Here is a 16,324-nt window from a genome sequence, read left to right on the forward strand (position 1 = left end):
TCCCCCCTCTGCCACTCAGAGCTGTGTGACCACCAGCCGAGCCACGTGCTCCGTGGGCCTCCCCGGCCTCCTTTGGCAGACAGAGTGGACAGAGTCCCGTCCGCTCAGGTTGCTGTGGAGGGAGTGGAGGTGGCACAGGGCCTGGCACTTGGCAGCATTGCTGCGTGTTTGGCGGTTGCCGTCGAGTGGGTGCGTGCATGTTCTCTGTCACCCGGCAGTGGGTCCCTGTGGGCCACGACGGGGGGACGTGGGACTCAGAGCTTGGAAGCCGTCACGTAGGTTTCAGGGTTGGGATGGGAGACACAGGCTGTGCGAGGCCTGGGGTCTGCTTGCGTCTTCCGTTGGGCTGTGACCCATGACCAGCCTTCGACACGTGCTGCCCTCGCCTCCTCCTGGATCTGGTCTTTGCCCACATTGGGTCCTTTGGCCTGGAAGGTGCCCCTCCCCCAGCTCCCAGTTCCGGGCCAGTTCTCACTCAGCCTCTGGGACCTAGCTCAGATGTTGCCTCCTCCAGGAAGCCTTCCCTGAAGCACAGCCCACCTTCACCCCCGCTTCCAGGCAGGTGCCTGTGCACAGGGTGCGACACCTGTTCTTATCAGTGCAGATGCCACCACCTACTGCCTCCATCTGCTTCTGTATCTGTCCCCCTACAGGGTGCCCCCCGCTCGGCAGCTGGGCTCTTCCTAATTCCTCTGGTGACCAGGGAGCCTCACGCGGGCCAGGACTTGATAATCATATGCTGAGTGAAGGAATGAATGAGCAGCCTCCCTGAGGCCCTTTGCACACCCAGAGGATCCCACGTGGATGGACTTGGGGCAGGTGGTGGGGGATGGGCACGCTCGGAGCCCCAAAGGGTCACAGATGATGCGATTGGCCCAGGGTCTGCACGGGCAGGTCCCTTGTCATGGGCAGACTCTCCAAGGCCTGGGCTGTCAGCGCCGCCTCCTGCCCCCTCCTGCCGTTCTGCTCAGTGGGTTCTACCCCCGAGGCCTCCGCCCCCACAGGCCCAGAAGGCTTTTATCGAATCCCAGACTCAAGGACCACAGCTGGACGCACTGTTCCTGCAGAAGCTTGATTTATTGGTGGGTTCTATTGATCACCAATTTGATCTGAATCACCTATTTACTGGTGTCTCAGAGTTGTAACTCAGGTACCCCGTGCCATGTGCCTGATGTCAGCCAGACGGCCTTGGCAGGGTAACTGATACCCCAGCGCTGGCGACCCAGAGGTCCCCTCTTCAGAATGGGTCGTCACTGGGCAGCACAGAGGCTAAGCCCTCTCGAGGAAAACCCCAGGTAAAGCCAATGCCCGTGATGCCATAGAGCCAGAACTGCCCGTACACGCCCTCGAGCACCTGCCCGGTCAGGTTCGGGGCAGCGAAGAAGCCCTTGCCAGTTTCCAGTCCGAATGAGGCTGAGCGCCCTTGGTTGGTGATCAGAGTCACGTGCTGAAGGAAGGTCCTGTACCTTCCATAGATGCTTATGATGTGCTCGCCAGGATGCAGGATGAGTTCGTGGGCTTTCCCACCTGGAATTCCGTATTTTTCACTCCAGGAGGATCCATACCTCACCTGGATACTGGGGGGAAGGGCGAGCTTTGAAGCCCCAGATACAGGGTGACTCCCAACCACCAGCGAGGGGGACAGCCCTGTCACGGCAGCGTACGTCCCGGGAAGGTGCCACTGGGGTCCTGAGACAGGCACGCGGGTCCCCACCCCCTGCCGCGCCCTCCCCCTCTGTGGTTTGGGCTTGTTTCCCAGCCTCTCCCGGCCTCCGTGTGCTCATCCGCAAAGCGGGATGACTGGGGCGCAGGTGCTGAGCTCTGCCCTCAGGACAGCTCCTCAAGGGGCCTGGTCACCTTGACCCTGAGGAGGTGCCAGCTGCTGTCATTGCCCAGAGCAGGGGGCCGAGCCTGGGTCCAGCCTGGGCTTTTGGAGCCAAGTCACTCCGACGTGCCAGGTGGCTGGCCTGAGGAGCAGGAGGCTCCCAGGCTCACCTGGGGGAGCTCCACTCGCCCCACCCACCTGGGCTTACCTGTGGCCCCTCCCCTGCCTAGGTGCCCATCCCAGAGCCTCCCCTGCTCACCGGGCCCCGCCCACACTCTGTCCCCTTGGCACCTGCTGCTCTGGCCGGTTCCCTTCCCAGGATCCCCAGAACCCCATCGATGCAGAGCAAAGATCCACCCTAGGCCTTGAGGAAAGCGCGCACCCCAACCTGAGGGGAGACACCCTGGCCTTGCCGCCTCTCCACGTCTCCTTCCGTCAGCCAGTGGTCCACTTGGACTCTCACTTCCTTTTCTTTTTTCTTTTATTTTCTCTTTTTTTTTAGGGCCACACTCATGGCATATGGAGGTTCCCAGGCTAGGGGTCTAATCAGAGCTACAGCTGCTGGCCTATGTCACAGTCACAGCAATGCCAGATCCGAGCCGCGTCTGCGACCTACACCACAGCTCACGGCAATGCCGGATCCTTAACCCACTGAGCACGGCCAGGGATCGAACCCTCAACCTCATGGTTCCTAGTTGGATTTGTTTCCACTGCGCAGGATGGGAATGCCTCACTTCCTTTTCTCTTTGTCCTTAACCTGGGCAGACGTTCCCCCAGCTTTTTCCCACAGGAGATTCTTTTTTTTTTTTCTTTTTCTTTTAAGCTCCCCCCTACCCCACAGCAAATGGAGGTTCCCACACTAGAGGCTGAATCAGAGCTGTAGCTGCTGGCCTACACCACAGCCAGAGCAATGTCAGATTTGAATCTCATCTGCAGTCTACACCACAGCTCACGGCAGTGCCAGATCCTTAACCCACTGAGAGCAGCCAGGTACTGAACCTGTGTTCTCATGGATGCCAGTCAGATTCGTTTCCACTGAGTCACGACAGGGTCTCCCCATGGGGCATTCTTGCAGTGGGAGACTATTTTGGGCTGAGTTGAGTGTGGGTTGGTTGAAAAGAGGAAGTTGCGAGAAGCCTCAGCTGCCCCTCGCTTTGGATCCCCCGGAAGTCAGGAGCCTGGCTTGCAGGTGGAGGGAGAAAAAGTGTGGCTGCAGCAGGGAGAGGAAGCGGTGGAGGCAGAGGGACAGGGGGAAGGTGACGGCTGGTGCCTCCAGGACCTGAGGACCCCTTGGCGTCACAGAGTCCTCAGGTCCCAGTGGGGATGTTGGGAGCAGAGGCCCTAAGCCCCCTCCCCAGACCCCCGAGACCTTGGTGGGAGTTGGGACCAGGGAGGGGCTCGCAGCCCTGACCCTACTCACCTCTTGATTAGGCCCACAGGCCCTACAAAAACCCGAATCCCAGTGATTCCCGTCTCATTGTCTTTACTGGTGATGAAATAGGAGCCTTTTCCGTTCCCGAACATCTCTAGACAAAGAACCAGGTGGGTTGGGGTGGGGGGAAGGCCACAGTGACATGTGGGCTGTGTCTGCCCAGAAGGGACACAGCCCCTGCAGGCGGATGGGACAGTCCTGAGACTAGAGTTCGTCTGTGACAAAGGCTGGGCCCAGCCCCCAGGTCCTGGCTGGGGGAGGAGAGGGGCCCGGGGGAAGGGCAGGAGGGGGCAGACCCTGCCAGACTTACGCCCCGCCCAGCAGGGGCTGCTCCACAGGAGGGTGAGGGTTAGCCACAGCAGCATGGCTTCTGGCTGGAGATCAGGACCCTGGAGAGAAGACAGGCCACCTGAGCACAGAGAGGACCCCTGCCAACCACCCTGGCCCCAGCCATGGTAGGGGCCCCGGCTTACCTGGGCTGGGGAGTCTCGCGGTGCAGTCCTGGTGCTGGGGACACTTGCTGTGCCTGAGCGCCCTCCACCTGGCCCTTTATACCCTCCCGGGCCCCATGGACCCCCCTCCAGAAGGAAGGAGCCAAGGGCTGCCAGGGGACAGTAAGGATCTGGGCGGTGGGGGCTCTCACTAGGGGATCCCCAGAGCCACCCAGGGGGAGGCTCCCGGATGAGCCATGTTTATTGTCTTGGCCACGTGGGCTACACAAACAAGATGGGACAGTGGCAACTTTTCACTGTCACCTCCGTGTCTCTCTCCTGGGTACCTGGACTGGACCTTGACTCTGGAGGTGGGGCAGGTGCTGAGAGCCCTTCCTGGGGACAAACAGGTTTCCTTCCCAGGAGCCTCTCGGGGCCTGGGGTCCAGGAGGGGGCCCTGTCTAGGTGGCACCTCCATGACTTCCATCAGGCACCTCGGCCAGGGGTCAGCACACTCTGCCCAGAAGGACAAATCTCGCCCCCTCTTGTTTTTGAACAGCCTGTGAGCTAAAACAACTTTTCACATGTCTTATGCCCACTTTCACTGTGTATGGACGTTCCCCAGGCCCGGGACTGAATCTGACCCACAGCTTCCTTCAGGCACCTTGGCCAGGGGTCAGCTCACGATGCCACAACGGCTAAGCCGTACCCTCTCACTGCTGGTTTCCACAAGAAATTGAGCTGAGAATACTTTTTACATTTGCAAAGAGAAAAAATTCCCCCCCCCCAAAAAAATGTGACCAGTGAAAACCCCTGAAATCCCGCCGTCTTTGCCCATGACTGTGTGCTGGATGTTGTCGGGGGCTGTGTTCCCAGAGCAGAGGCACCGGGGAGCAACCGTGTCAGAGGCTTTAGGACCCAGACAGCCTAACAAGTGTGGCCCTTCACCCTCAAACCCAGCAGCCCTGGGGGATCACTGGCCCCTTCCCTGGGACCCAGGCGGCCCTGTCCATGGTGCTGACCCCAGGGGCGGGGGCTTCCTTTAACAGCCAGCCTGCAGTGGGGAGAAGCAGCTGAGTGCCCCTTCTCCTGCCCCTGCGCTGCTCTCCCGGGACCGGCTCCTTGGGGCTCAGGCCCCACGGGCTCACGTTGCCAAGGGAGGACCCCTCCTGTCCCCCAAAGCTCTTCCCCCCGCCCCCACAGGCGTTCAGCCCCTTAAATGCAGCAGAGCCTGGATGAGAAGTGCAGGGGCCAGCAGGCTTCCGAGGGACAGAGGTCCCCTCCCGAGGCCCTGGAACCTCCTGGAGGAGGAGGTGGAAGAGGCCTGGGGCCTGGGCAGGGACCGCTCCTGGAGGAAGGGCCCGAGGCAGCACAAGGGCAGCTTGTGTTCTGTCCCTGCCTGGCCTTTCCCGCTAATGCTGCCAGTCCGGGCGCCTTCCTTCTCCCGCAGGCTGCCAGGCTTTGGTGCCCAGTGGAGGGTCGGTGTGGGCAGGGAGTCCTGGAAGCGCCACCTGCGATGGGTGTTGGAGGAAGTGACAGTTGCCAGCCTTGAAGAGGACACAGCAGTGCTAGCCTGAGGGTACGCAAAAGAGACATTTTCAGAGAGCACACAAGCGTGCTTATAAGTGGTGCACACGCACACCTGTGAGCTTAAAAGGCACGTGTGCACCACAGGCTTTGCAGGCAGAATCACCTTCCGATACACGCACGTGCACAGCTGTCTCTGACCGCTGGAACTTGCACACATGGCTCCCACACAAGCACAGCTGTACATGGATGCGGGAGCTCTCTTCCCACCTTGCTGACGGCTCGCTTTTCACCGTGACTTCGCGTGGCGGAGAAAGCCAGCTCTCTGGCGTCGTTCACAGGGTCCCTGATCCCAGGGTGAAGGCCCCACCCTCGGGACCTCATTGCACCCTGAGGACTTCCCAAAGGCCCTGCACCCAGTTTGGAGGGCTGCACCAAATGAACGTGGAGTGATACCATGTGCAGGCCGCCCAACAGCATCCCTGGGCCAACGGATGGGTATATCAGAGGCTTGAGAAACTTCAAGCCGATATTTCTGGACAAGGAATCTAGCAGGATGTGAGTCTTTGGTCACGGGGCGAGTGATGCTGGCGTGTCTGTTGGTGCCGGAAGTGGTTGTTGGGGATCTTTGCCAGGACCCATCCGTTCCTCCTGTATCAACAGCGTGAGCAGCTGAACTCTGTCCACAAGCGGCAAATTTTTTCTTCCCGCTAATTCTCCTGAATTAGCCACCTGGCCTCTTCTCCTGTACTGCAGGAAAGGTAGAGAAGGTCTTGAAAATTCATTTAGTTTATATGCTTCATGTATGAGTTTTCAAATTAATGAGTCCTTTCCAGGGTCGACCCTGCAAATAATAGATGAAATTGTTTTGTGGGCTCACCGTGAGCTCAGGAAGAAGGGAAGCCAGAGGGGACGCGTCCCCAGCCCCGGCTGTGACAGGGAGGAGAGGGTCGCCTGTCCCTTAGAGGGAGCGGGGAATCCGGGCTCCCTGACACAGGGGGTGACATGCCGCCTGCAGGAGGTCGTGGCTTCCTCGGCTCCGTCTGGGGAGGCCTGATGCGCTGTGCTGACCACCGGCCCCCGGCAGGGATGGCCCTCAGATGGGCCAGGCGGTTCCCACCTCTAAGCCATCTCCCTGGAAGGGGCAGGACGGGAGCCCGAGGGGACTGTGGGTGAGGGGCGGGCAGGGTCCTGCCCAGCGACGCCTCCAGGCCACAGTCCTGGCTCAGGGACCCGCCAGCCGCCCCCCAGCCCCCCCCCAGGATGCTGACACCAGAGCCGCGTCTGCAGGTGGAGGGGCCGTGGCGCTGGGAGGAGGGGACACAGCCCTCCGCGGGTCCCTCCCAGGAGGGGCCACTGCGGGGAAGCCCAGGCTGTGGAGAGAAAAGTGTCCGGGCAGGACGGTGGCCGCGCGGGTCAGCTGAGGATGCCCGGGGGGCACTCGGGCAGATTCCTCCCCCGCCCCCGCCCCCAGCGGGGCGGTGCTGCCTCCTCAGCTGCGTGGGGCGGGGGGCCCGGGCTCCGGCTTGGCCTGGCACCTGTGCCTTGTTGGTGCGCAGGCCTGGCTGGGGATTGAGAGCAGCTGCGCTGTAGGAACGGGCGGCGTCTGCAGCCACAGCGAAGGGGCATCAGGCTCTCCCCGCGGCGTGGACGCCCAGCCCAGCCCAGCCCAGCCCCGCTCGGGACGGACCGGACCCCGTCGGAGTGAGTAGGACGCAGGACGGGCAACTGGGCCCGGGAGGTACATTCAGTTGTTGTCACCGTTGCTGCTGCTGCTGCTCTGATTGATCCTTGTGGGCGACGTCGCCATTGCTGCCGGGCTGGTGTGGGTGTTGCTGCTGCTGAGGTTGTTGTGGGGGTTGTGTCTGGGTTGTCGTGGATATTGTTACTGCTGGGTAGTTGTGGGTGTTGTTGCTGCTGCTGGGTTGTTGTGGGTGTTGCTGCTGGGTTGTCATGGGTATTGCTGCTGCTGGGTTGTTGTGGGTATTGTTACTGCCAGGTTGTTGTGGGTGTTGCTGCTGCTGGGTTGTTATGGGTATTGTTACTGCTGGGATGTTTTGGATGTTGCAGCTGCCAGGTTGTTGTGGGTGTTGCTGCTGCTTCTGGGTTGTTGTGGGTGTTGCCGCTGGGCTGTGGTGGGTATTGTTGCTGCTGGGTTGTTGTGGGTGTTGTTTCTGGGTTGTTGTGGGTATTGCTGCTGGGTTGTTGTACTTGCTGCTGGGTTGTCATGGGTGTTGCTGCTGCTGGGTTGTTGTGGGGGTCACAGCTGCCGTGGCAGCCCAGCGAGGACAGCCCTCAGACCGGCTCTGTGGCGGGTTCGGCTGTGAGCCCGGTGTCCAGGGACGGCAGCCAGCACTGCCATGTCCCTGCTGGTTCTAGAGAGTCTCCTGGAGAGGCGGGGCCAGCCGGGGCCCCAGGGGACAGCCACACTGGTGGCAGACACAGTGGGGAACACTCAGCAGCCCCTCCTGGTGTCGGGATCCAGCTCTGCTGTGTGCGGGCAGGTGGGCTGGGCCCCCTTTCCTTCCCGACTCGGCCTCCCTCTGTGTCTGAGAGCAGGCTGCTGGTGCGCCCTCGCCCCACACTGCGGCTGGACCCCCGGTGCCCCTTTCCCGACGGGAGCCCCTTTCCCGACAGGCCACAGGCTGGGGACTCCCAGGGAAGTCCCTCACAGGGTGTGCCCTCCCCAGCCCTGCCCCCTGGGCACAAGCCGTCCCCTCCAGGGACATTCTCTACCCTGATCACGGGACGTCTTCCCTGCCCCTTCCCCACTAGGCTGAACTCTCTGGGTGGGGGCCGTGCTCTCTCCCGTGGACGCCCCTGGCCGAGGGGACCGGTGGGGATGGTGACCTGGGAATTAGGCTTTGCCGGACACACCAGCCTGGTGTCTACACCCACGAGCCACCGACACGAATGGATGGGGGCTCTGTCTGGGTCTCACTCAGGCACATCCGGTCCCACCTGGTGGCCCTGGCGGGTCCCCTGGCCTTGCTCTTGCTTGGGGCCCTCACCCCCCTGACGCTGGAGGCCAGACTCCCCCTTGTGGGGAGATGGGCCTTTAGGGAGGCTTGGCGGTAACACAGTAAAGTGGATTGCAGACGGGGATTTGAAGGTGCCGAGCCGGGGCTTGAGGACCCAGGGAGGGTGCATCGTGAGTCCTGGAACAGCTGGCGCCTCATTTAAGCAAATCACCAGGCGTTCCCGTCGTCATCGTGGCTTATCGGAAACCAATCTGATAGTATCCACAAGGCCACAGGTTCAATCCCTGGCCTCGCTCAGTGGGTGAAGGACCTGGTGTTGCCGTGCGCTGTGGTGTAGGCTGGCAGCTGTAGCTCATATTGGACCCCTAGCCCAGGAACCTCCATATGCTGCGGGCATGGCCCTAAAAAGACCAAAAAAAAAAAAAAAAAAAAAAAAAAAAAAAACATGTCTTTTAAAAAAAGCAAATCGGAGTTCCTGTCATGGCGCAGTGGTTAACGAATCCGACTAGGAACCATGAGGTTGCAGGTTCGATCCCTGCCCTTGCTCAGTGGGTTAAAGATCCGGCGTTGCCGTGAGCTGTAGTGCAGGTTGCAGACGTGGCTCGGATCCTGTGTTGCTGTGGCTCTGATGTAGGCCGGCGGCTACAGCTTGGATTAGACCCCTAGCCTGGGAACCTCCATATGCCGCGGGAGCGGCCCAAGAAAATGCAAAAAGACAAAAAAAAAAAAAAAAAAAAAAAAAAAAAGCAAATCACCTCATGTATGTGTGCATTTATGTGTGTCTGTGCGTGTGTTTTCGTGTGTGTGCCTGTGTGTATTTGTGTGTCTGTGGGTGCGTGTTCAGAGCCCCCCATGTGCCAGTAGCAGACAGTAGAAAGTTGTTCAGCTCCCCCCACGGGCGCCCCCAAACCCCCTCTCCTTCCTCCCCGCCCCTTGTGCCCAAGGCGAGGGAGGAGGAAGCAGCCTGAACCAAGCGCAAAGCCCCGGGAGGGACTGTGCAGCCTGATCTTGGTGGCCGCGCAAACACCAGCCTCTTTGTCTTGTTTCCCTGGCACCTTCCAGAGGGCTGTTTGCAGTGGACTGGGGAGAAGGACGGCTGTGCTCATAAAACTCCACCCCAACCTGGCTTGTGGCAGCAGACAAAGAGGGTTCTTTGGGGCCTGGGGGAGGGAGGGGCTGCCCCCCGCCCCACCGCCCGCCTGCAGCAGCTCCTCTTGGCTTCTGGCTGCCCCGACCGTCCAGACTGCACGGCTGACGTCTTGCAAGGCCCCCGACGGCTGGCCGGTCCCCGCACCCTGGTGGGCCCTTGGCAGGCTCGGGACGCGCGACCGTGTCCAGGGCCGTATTTGGGCCGGAGCTGCTTGGTTCAGTGGAGAAGGAAGGACTCGGGGCCAGCAACACATGTCCCCCGTGGCTCAGCCAGGGTGTGGACAGGGAAGGGGTGAGGACTGACTCGGGTACAGAGGCTGGCAGCTGACTTGGGACCAAAGGCCAGAAGCTTGGGCCGAAGATGGGGAGCAGGAACCAAGGCCAGGCGAAACCAGCCCTTCCTCAGCCTGGACCCCAGGGCTCAGGTTCGGCCCAGGCCTGGTCTCTGCACCTCTGCAGAGCCACTGGGACGGAGTCCACAGGGATGGCGCCGGCTCCGCCAGAAGCCCTGAGCATCTGGGCCCCGAGTTCCCAGGGCAGCAGGAGGAAACCTGCCGGGAGCCCTCTGGTTGTGCCAGTTCTGTAGAGTTTGGGCGCTTGGGGTCTGGGGACACTCAGGACAGGAGATGTCTCCCCCTGGTTGGTGCCCAGGTGGGCCCTGGGTGGTCTGAACAAGGGGTGGCAGAGGGATGGTGGGTGTAGAGTCCACGGCTCCCTGGGTCAGTTGCGTCAAGTCTCTCAGCTGGGTTTCCACATCTCTCAAGATGGGAGATTGAGGAGTTCCCAACATGGCTCAGTGGTTAACGAATCCGACTAGGAACCATGAGGTTGCAGGTTCAATCCCTGGACTCAATCAGTGGGTTAAGGATCTGGCGTTGCTGTGAGCTGTGGTGTAGGTCGCAGACAGGGCTCGGATCCCATGTTGCTGTGGCTCTGGCATAGGCTGGCGGCTACAGCTCCTTCATATGCTGCGGGAGTGGCCCTAGAAAAAGACAATGAATGAATGAGTGAATGAATGAATGAATGAGGGAGACTGGTACTGACCTGAGCTGTGTTGTGACGATTAAATGAGGTAACCCTTGGGGAACCCCCTGGCATGAGGCATGGTGCTGCATAGGGGCAGGATGGATGCGGGTGTGCCTTCTGCCCTCCCTCCCTCCTGCCAGCCACCCTTCCTTCCATCCATCTCTCCATCAGTTCATTCATCCTTCCACCCATCCATCTTCTGTCCGCCCATCAACCCATCCTTCTATCCATCCATTCTTCCATCCCTCCATCCATACACCCTTTCATCCGTCCAGTTATCCTTCTATCCATTCATCCATCCTTCCATCCATCCTTCCATCCATTCATCCTTTTATCCATCCATCCATGCCTTCAAAGCGGGAATAAATAAAACCACAGGAGACTGACTAACACACATGCACAAAACTGTGTCATGGAAAGCGGTTTCTACAAGCAGCACTTGGGAACCAGTCCCTTTCACCACATTTCTCATGATCTCCGTCCCCAGTTTCTCTCTTCTCCCTCCCAGGCCAGGTCCACTCAATCCTCAAAATTTTTTGGCCACACATGTGGCGGGTGGAATTTTCCCGGCCAGGTGTCAAACCCACAGTGACCCGGGCAATGCCAGGTACTTAACCCCCTGCACCTCCACGGAATCCCTCAGTCCTCACCTTTAAACATGGGCCTCTTCACACACTAAAGTCAAGTTCCTCTTATAGCTTCTTTCATGTTGCAGTTCACCGTGGGCCCCTTCTCTTTGTGGACGCCTCTTCTTGTCCTCAGAGAGACTCTTTGTTCCTTTAAACCAAATGCAACGGCTGACTGTGCAGTTTTCAATGTTAAACAATTTTAGGTGCCTAAATAAAACACTGGCGTTAGGAGTTCTTGCTGTGGCTCAGCGGTAATGAGCCCACGAGGACTCGGGTACGATCCCTAGTGTCCGTGAGGACACGGGTTAAGACCTCTGGCTTTGCTCTGTGGGCTAGGGATCCAGTGTTGCTGTGAGCTGTGGTGTGGGTCCCACACGGCTCGGATCTGGTGTTGCTGTGGCTGCGGCAGCTACAGCTCTGATTTAACCCCTAGAGTGGTAACGTCCAGATGCCCCAGGTGTGGCCCTAAAAAAACAAAAAAAGAAAAAACAAATACTAGCATTAGCGTCCTCAAAAGTGCATTGTGAGCCGTTCTGGGTAAGGAATTTCATTTCAGTTTAGCAATATTTCCCAATTCCTGCAGTATGTACATATCATTCTTGTAATAATAATATGTTAATAAATACATTTCTTAGAAAAGTGGAGTTCAGTTTCCATTCCCTCGCCCTCTGCTCCTAAGACACTTATTTTTTCAAATTTGGAACATCTATGACTTTTTTTTTCTTTTCATGGCCACACCTGCAGCAAATGGAAGCAGGGACAGGGGAGGGGCCTGAGCGCTGGCTGGGAGGACACCGAGGGGACAGGGGCACCCGGAACCCAGCGGGTGTCTCCGTGGGTGGGGGCAACGAGGTGTGGGGATGACTCTCGGGCTCAGGGCTTGCCCCTGGGATCCTCTCTGCCCTTGGCCACCATCTCCCTGGGTGACCTGGGCGACCTGGGCCACGGTGCCGAGCGAGCCTCCCTCAGCCACAGCGGGAATAAAGCAGTGCCGCGATGGCACCGCCGTGAGGCCCCTTCTTCGCCAGGAGGCCCGGCCTGAGGGATGCTTCATCCGCGGCCTCATTCGGAGCCGCGGCCGGGCTGGCGGGATGCGCGCGGTAGGCGGGGGTCGAGGCGGAGCCCAGGCCCCTCCAGCCACAGGAGCGCAGGGCGGGGCCTCATCCCCACTGTCGCCGTCGCCCGCCTTCCGCTCGGGGCAGTTGCTCCTGTGTCTCCGAGCCCTTGGCGCCGTCGAGGTCAGGCCCTGCCCGATTCCTTCCTGCCCGCGGAGCCAGGGCTCCGAGCCTCTCGAGGGTCTTAGAGCAAACCCAGGCCTGCGCTGGCGGGGGGCGTCCGGGGCGGGCGCCCGGGGTCCGCCTCCCTCCCAGCTCCCAGCTGCGGCGTGGGGCGCCCCCGGGCCCGTGGGGACGAGGCCCAGCGGCCGCGCGCAGGGGCCCCGCGGACGTGCCCGCAGCTCGCCAGGTGTCCGGCCGCCCCCGTGCCCGCGGCCGGCACCTGCGCCGCAGCCCCAGCAGGGGGCGCCAGGGCCCCAGCGCGCGTGGCTCGGACCCGAGGTTCGGCGCCCGCCCTCCCGCCGCCCCGCAGCCCCTGCCGTCCCGCCGGCCGCGGGGACCCGAGAGCCGGGCGGCCGGTCTCAGGAGGCCCAGCGCGGGCCTGAGCCGCTTCCAGTCCCGCCGCCAGGCGGGCTCGCTTCCCCGGGGGGACCAGAGGCCAGGGGACTCCAGGTGCGGAGCCGTAGCCAGGCCAGCGTGACCCCGAAGGCGCGCGGTGAATAGTTTCCGCCCACGCGTGAGCCCGCCTGGTTCCTGTCACCCCAGGGAGGGGTTCCGGGGCCCCCAAACTCCCTGGCCCGGGGCTGGCCCCGCGCCCGTGCCCTGAGCCAGCCCTGCGTCCTGATGACCCCCAGGTCCTGAGAACAGGTGCGGCGTCTCCACCACCCAAGACTCTAGGGGGCCCAGGGGACTCCTCCGTGTCGGCAGTGGGAACCGTGGAGGAATTCCCCACCCAGAGGGGTGGCCTGGGCCACAGAGGGAGCTGGGCCACGCGTTCTCAGAGCAGCCCCTGACCTGGAGCCGCCCATGTGCCTGCCTCCCCCTGCCCCGCTTCCTGCCCTTCTCTGACCCCTCCTCCATCCCACCTGACCCCGGTCAAGGGGGGACAGCCATGGGGCTCAGGGCTGTGGCTCTTCAGAGCAGCACTGTCCCATGCTGCCCGGCACTGTTGCCGCACCAGGAGACCCTGAGGGTCCCCCCGCAGCTGCCAGCTCCGGGAGGAATGGGTGTCTGTGGACGGGGTGGAGTCCCCTCAGTACTGAACACAGCTTTCCCTGTGAGCAAACGGGGGGCAAGGCAGTGATCATACTACAGAAAAGAACGGGTTCCCCAGTGCTGCTGGTGGAAACTGCTTTCTGCTGAAGAGCTTGGTGTGTGTGTGTGTATGTGTGTGTGTCGCCTGTGTTTGATTTATTCCTGCCTTGAGGGGCTGGATGGCAGGGTGGACAGAAAGGTGGATGGATGGACCGATGGAGGGAGGGAGGGCAGAAGGCACACCCGCATCCATCCTGCCCCTATGCAGCACCATGCCTCATGCCAGGGGGTTCCCCAAGGGTTACCTCATTTAATCGTCACAACACAGCTCAGGTCAGTACCAGTCTCCCTCATTCATTCATTCATTCACTCATTCATTCATTGTCTTTTTCTAGGGCCACTCCCGCAGCATATGAAGGAGCTGTAGCCGCCAGCCTATGCCAGAGCCACAGCAACATGGGATCCGAGCCCTGTCTGCGACCTACACCACAGCTCACAGCAACGCCAGATCCTTAACCCACTGATTGAGTCCAGGGATTGAACCTGCAACCTCATGGTTCCTAGTCGGATTCGTTAACCACTGAGCCATGTTGGGAACTCCTCAATCTCCCATCTTGAGAGATGTGGAACCCAGCTGAGAGACTTGACGCAACTGACCCAGGGAGCCGTGGACTCTACACCCACCATCCCTCTGCCACCCCTTGTTCAGACCACCCAGGGCCCACCTGGGCACCAACCAGGGGGAGACATCTCCTGTCCTGAGTGTCCCCAGACCCCAAGCGCCCAAACTCTACAGAACTGGCACAACCAGAGGGCTCCCGGCAGGTTTCCTCCTGCTGCCCTGGGAACTCGGGGCCCAGATGCTCAGGGCTTCTGGCGGAGCCGGCGCCATCCCTGTGGACTCCGTCCCAGTGGCTCTGCAGAGGTGCAGAGACCAGGCCTGGGCCGAACCTGAGCCCTGGGGTCCAGGCTGAGGAAGGGCTGGTTTCGCCTGGCCTTGGTTCCTGCTCCCCATCTTCGGCCCAAGCTTCTGGCCTTTGGTCCCAAGTCAGCTGCCAGCCTCTGTACCCGAGTCAGTCCTCACCCCTTCCCTGTCCACACCCTGGCTGAGCCACGGGGGGACATGTGTTGCTGGCCCCGAGTCCTTCCTTCTCCACTGAACCAAGCAGCTCCGGCCCAAATACGGCCCTGGACACGGTCGCGCGTCCCGAGCCTGCCAAGGGCCCACCAGGGTGCGGGGACCGGCCAGCCGTCGGGGGCCTTGCAAGACGTCAGCCGTGCAGTCTGGACGGTCGGGGCAGCCAGAAGCCAAGAGGAGCTGCTGCAGGCGGGCGGTGGGGCGGGGGGCAGCCCCTCCCTCCCCCAGGCCCCAAAGAACCCTCTTTGTCTGCTGCCACAAGCCAGGTTGGGGTGGAGTTTTATGAGCACAGCCGTCCTTCTCCCCAGTCCACTGCAAACAGCCCTCTGGAAGGTGCCAGGGAAACAAGACAAAGAGGCTGGTGTTTGCGCGGCCACCAAGATCAGGCTGCACAGTCCCTCCCGGGGCTTTGCGCTTGGTTCAGGCTGCTTCCTCCTCCCTCGCCTTGGGCACAAGGGGCGGGGGAGGAAGGAGAGGGGGTTTGGGGGCGCCCGTGGGGGGAGCTGAACAACTTTCTACTGTCTGCTACTGGCACATGGGGGGCTCTGAACACGCACCCACAGACACACAAATACACACAGGCACACACACGAAAACACACGCACAGACACACATAAATGCACACATACATGAGGTGATTTGCTTTTTTTTTTTTTTTTTTTTTTTTTTTTTTTGTCTTTTTGCATTTTCTTGGGCCGCTCCCGCGGCATATGGAGGTTCCCAGGCTAGGGGTCTAATCCAAGCTGTAGCCGCCGGCCTACATCAGAGCCACAGCAACACAGGATCCGAGCCACGTCTGCAACCTGCACTACAGCTCACGGCAACGCCGGATCTTTAACCCACTGAGCAAGGGCAGGGATCGAACCTGCAACCTCATGGTTCCTAGTCGGATTCGTTAACCACTGCGCCATGACAGGAACTCCGATTTGCTTTTTTTAAAAGACATGTTTTTTTTTTTTTTTTTTTTTTTTTTTTTTTTTGGTCTTTTTAGGGCCATGCCCGCAGCATATGGAGGTTCCTGGGCTAGGGGTCCAATATGAGCTACAGCTGCCAGCCTACACCACAGCGCACGGCAACACCAGGTCCTTCACCCACTGAGCGAGGCCAGGGATTGAACCTGTGGCCTTGTGGATACTATCAGATTGGTTTCCGATAAGCCACGATGACGACGGGAACGCCTGGTGATTTGCTTAAATGAGGCGCCAGCTGTTCCAGGACTCACGATGCACCCTCCCTGGGTCCTCAAGCCCCGGCTCGGCACCTTCAAATCCCCGTCTGCAATCCACTTTACTGTGTTACCGCCAAGCCTCCCTAAAGGCCCATCTCCCCACAAGGGGGAGTCTGGCCTCCAGCGTCAGGGGGGTGAGGGCCCCAAGCAAGAGCAAGGCCAGGGGACCCGCCAGGGCCACCAGGTGGGACCGGATGTGCCTGAGTGAGACCCAGACAGAGCCCCCATCCATTCGTGTCGGTGGCTCGTGGGTGTAGACACCAGGCTGGTGTGTCCGGCAAAGCCTAATTCCCAGGTCACCATCCCCACCGGTCCCCTCGGCCAGGGGCGTCCACGGGAGAGAGCACGGCCCCCACCCAGAGAGTTCAGCCTAGTGGGGAAGGGGCAGGGAAGACGTCCCGTGATCAGGGTAGAGAATGTCCCTGGAGGGGACGGCTTGTGCCCAGGGGGCAGGGCTGGGGAGGGCACACCCTGTGAGGGACTTCCCTGGGAGTCCCCAGCCTGTGGCCTGTCGGGAAAGGGGCTCCCGTCGGGAAAGGGGCTCCCGTCGGGAAAGGGGCACCGGGGGTCCAGCCGCAGTGTGGGGCGAGGGCGCACCAGCAGCCTGCTCTCAGACACAGAGGGAGGCCGAGTCGGGAAGGAAAGGGGG

General features: G+C 60.8%; 1 protein-coding gene across 1 annotated transcript; it reads right to left on the bottom strand.

Moving 5' to 3' along the window:
• On the bottom strand, positions 1,059 to 3,943 carry LOC110259943 (zymogen granule protein 16 homolog B-like). Its single transcript, XM_021086745.1, has 4 exons — positions 3,731 to 3,943; positions 3,568 to 3,646; positions 3,246 to 3,351; positions 1,059 to 1,577 (listed from the first exon to the last, which is right to left on the bottom strand). Exons 2-4 carry the CDS (start codon positions 3,620 to 3,622, stop codon positions 1,238 to 1,240), a joined length of 501 nt encoding a protein of 166 aa, XP_020942404.1. The 5' UTR covers positions 3,623 to 3,646; positions 3,731 to 3,943; the 3' UTR covers positions 1,059 to 1,237.

This window comes from Sus scrofa, chromosome 3 (assembly GCF_000003025.6).
Source record: "Sus scrofa isolate TJ Tabasco breed Duroc chromosome 3, Sscrofa11.1, whole genome shotgun sequence".
NCBI classification, from domain to species: Eukaryota; Metazoa; Chordata; class Mammalia; order Artiodactyla; family Suidae; genus Sus; species Sus scrofa.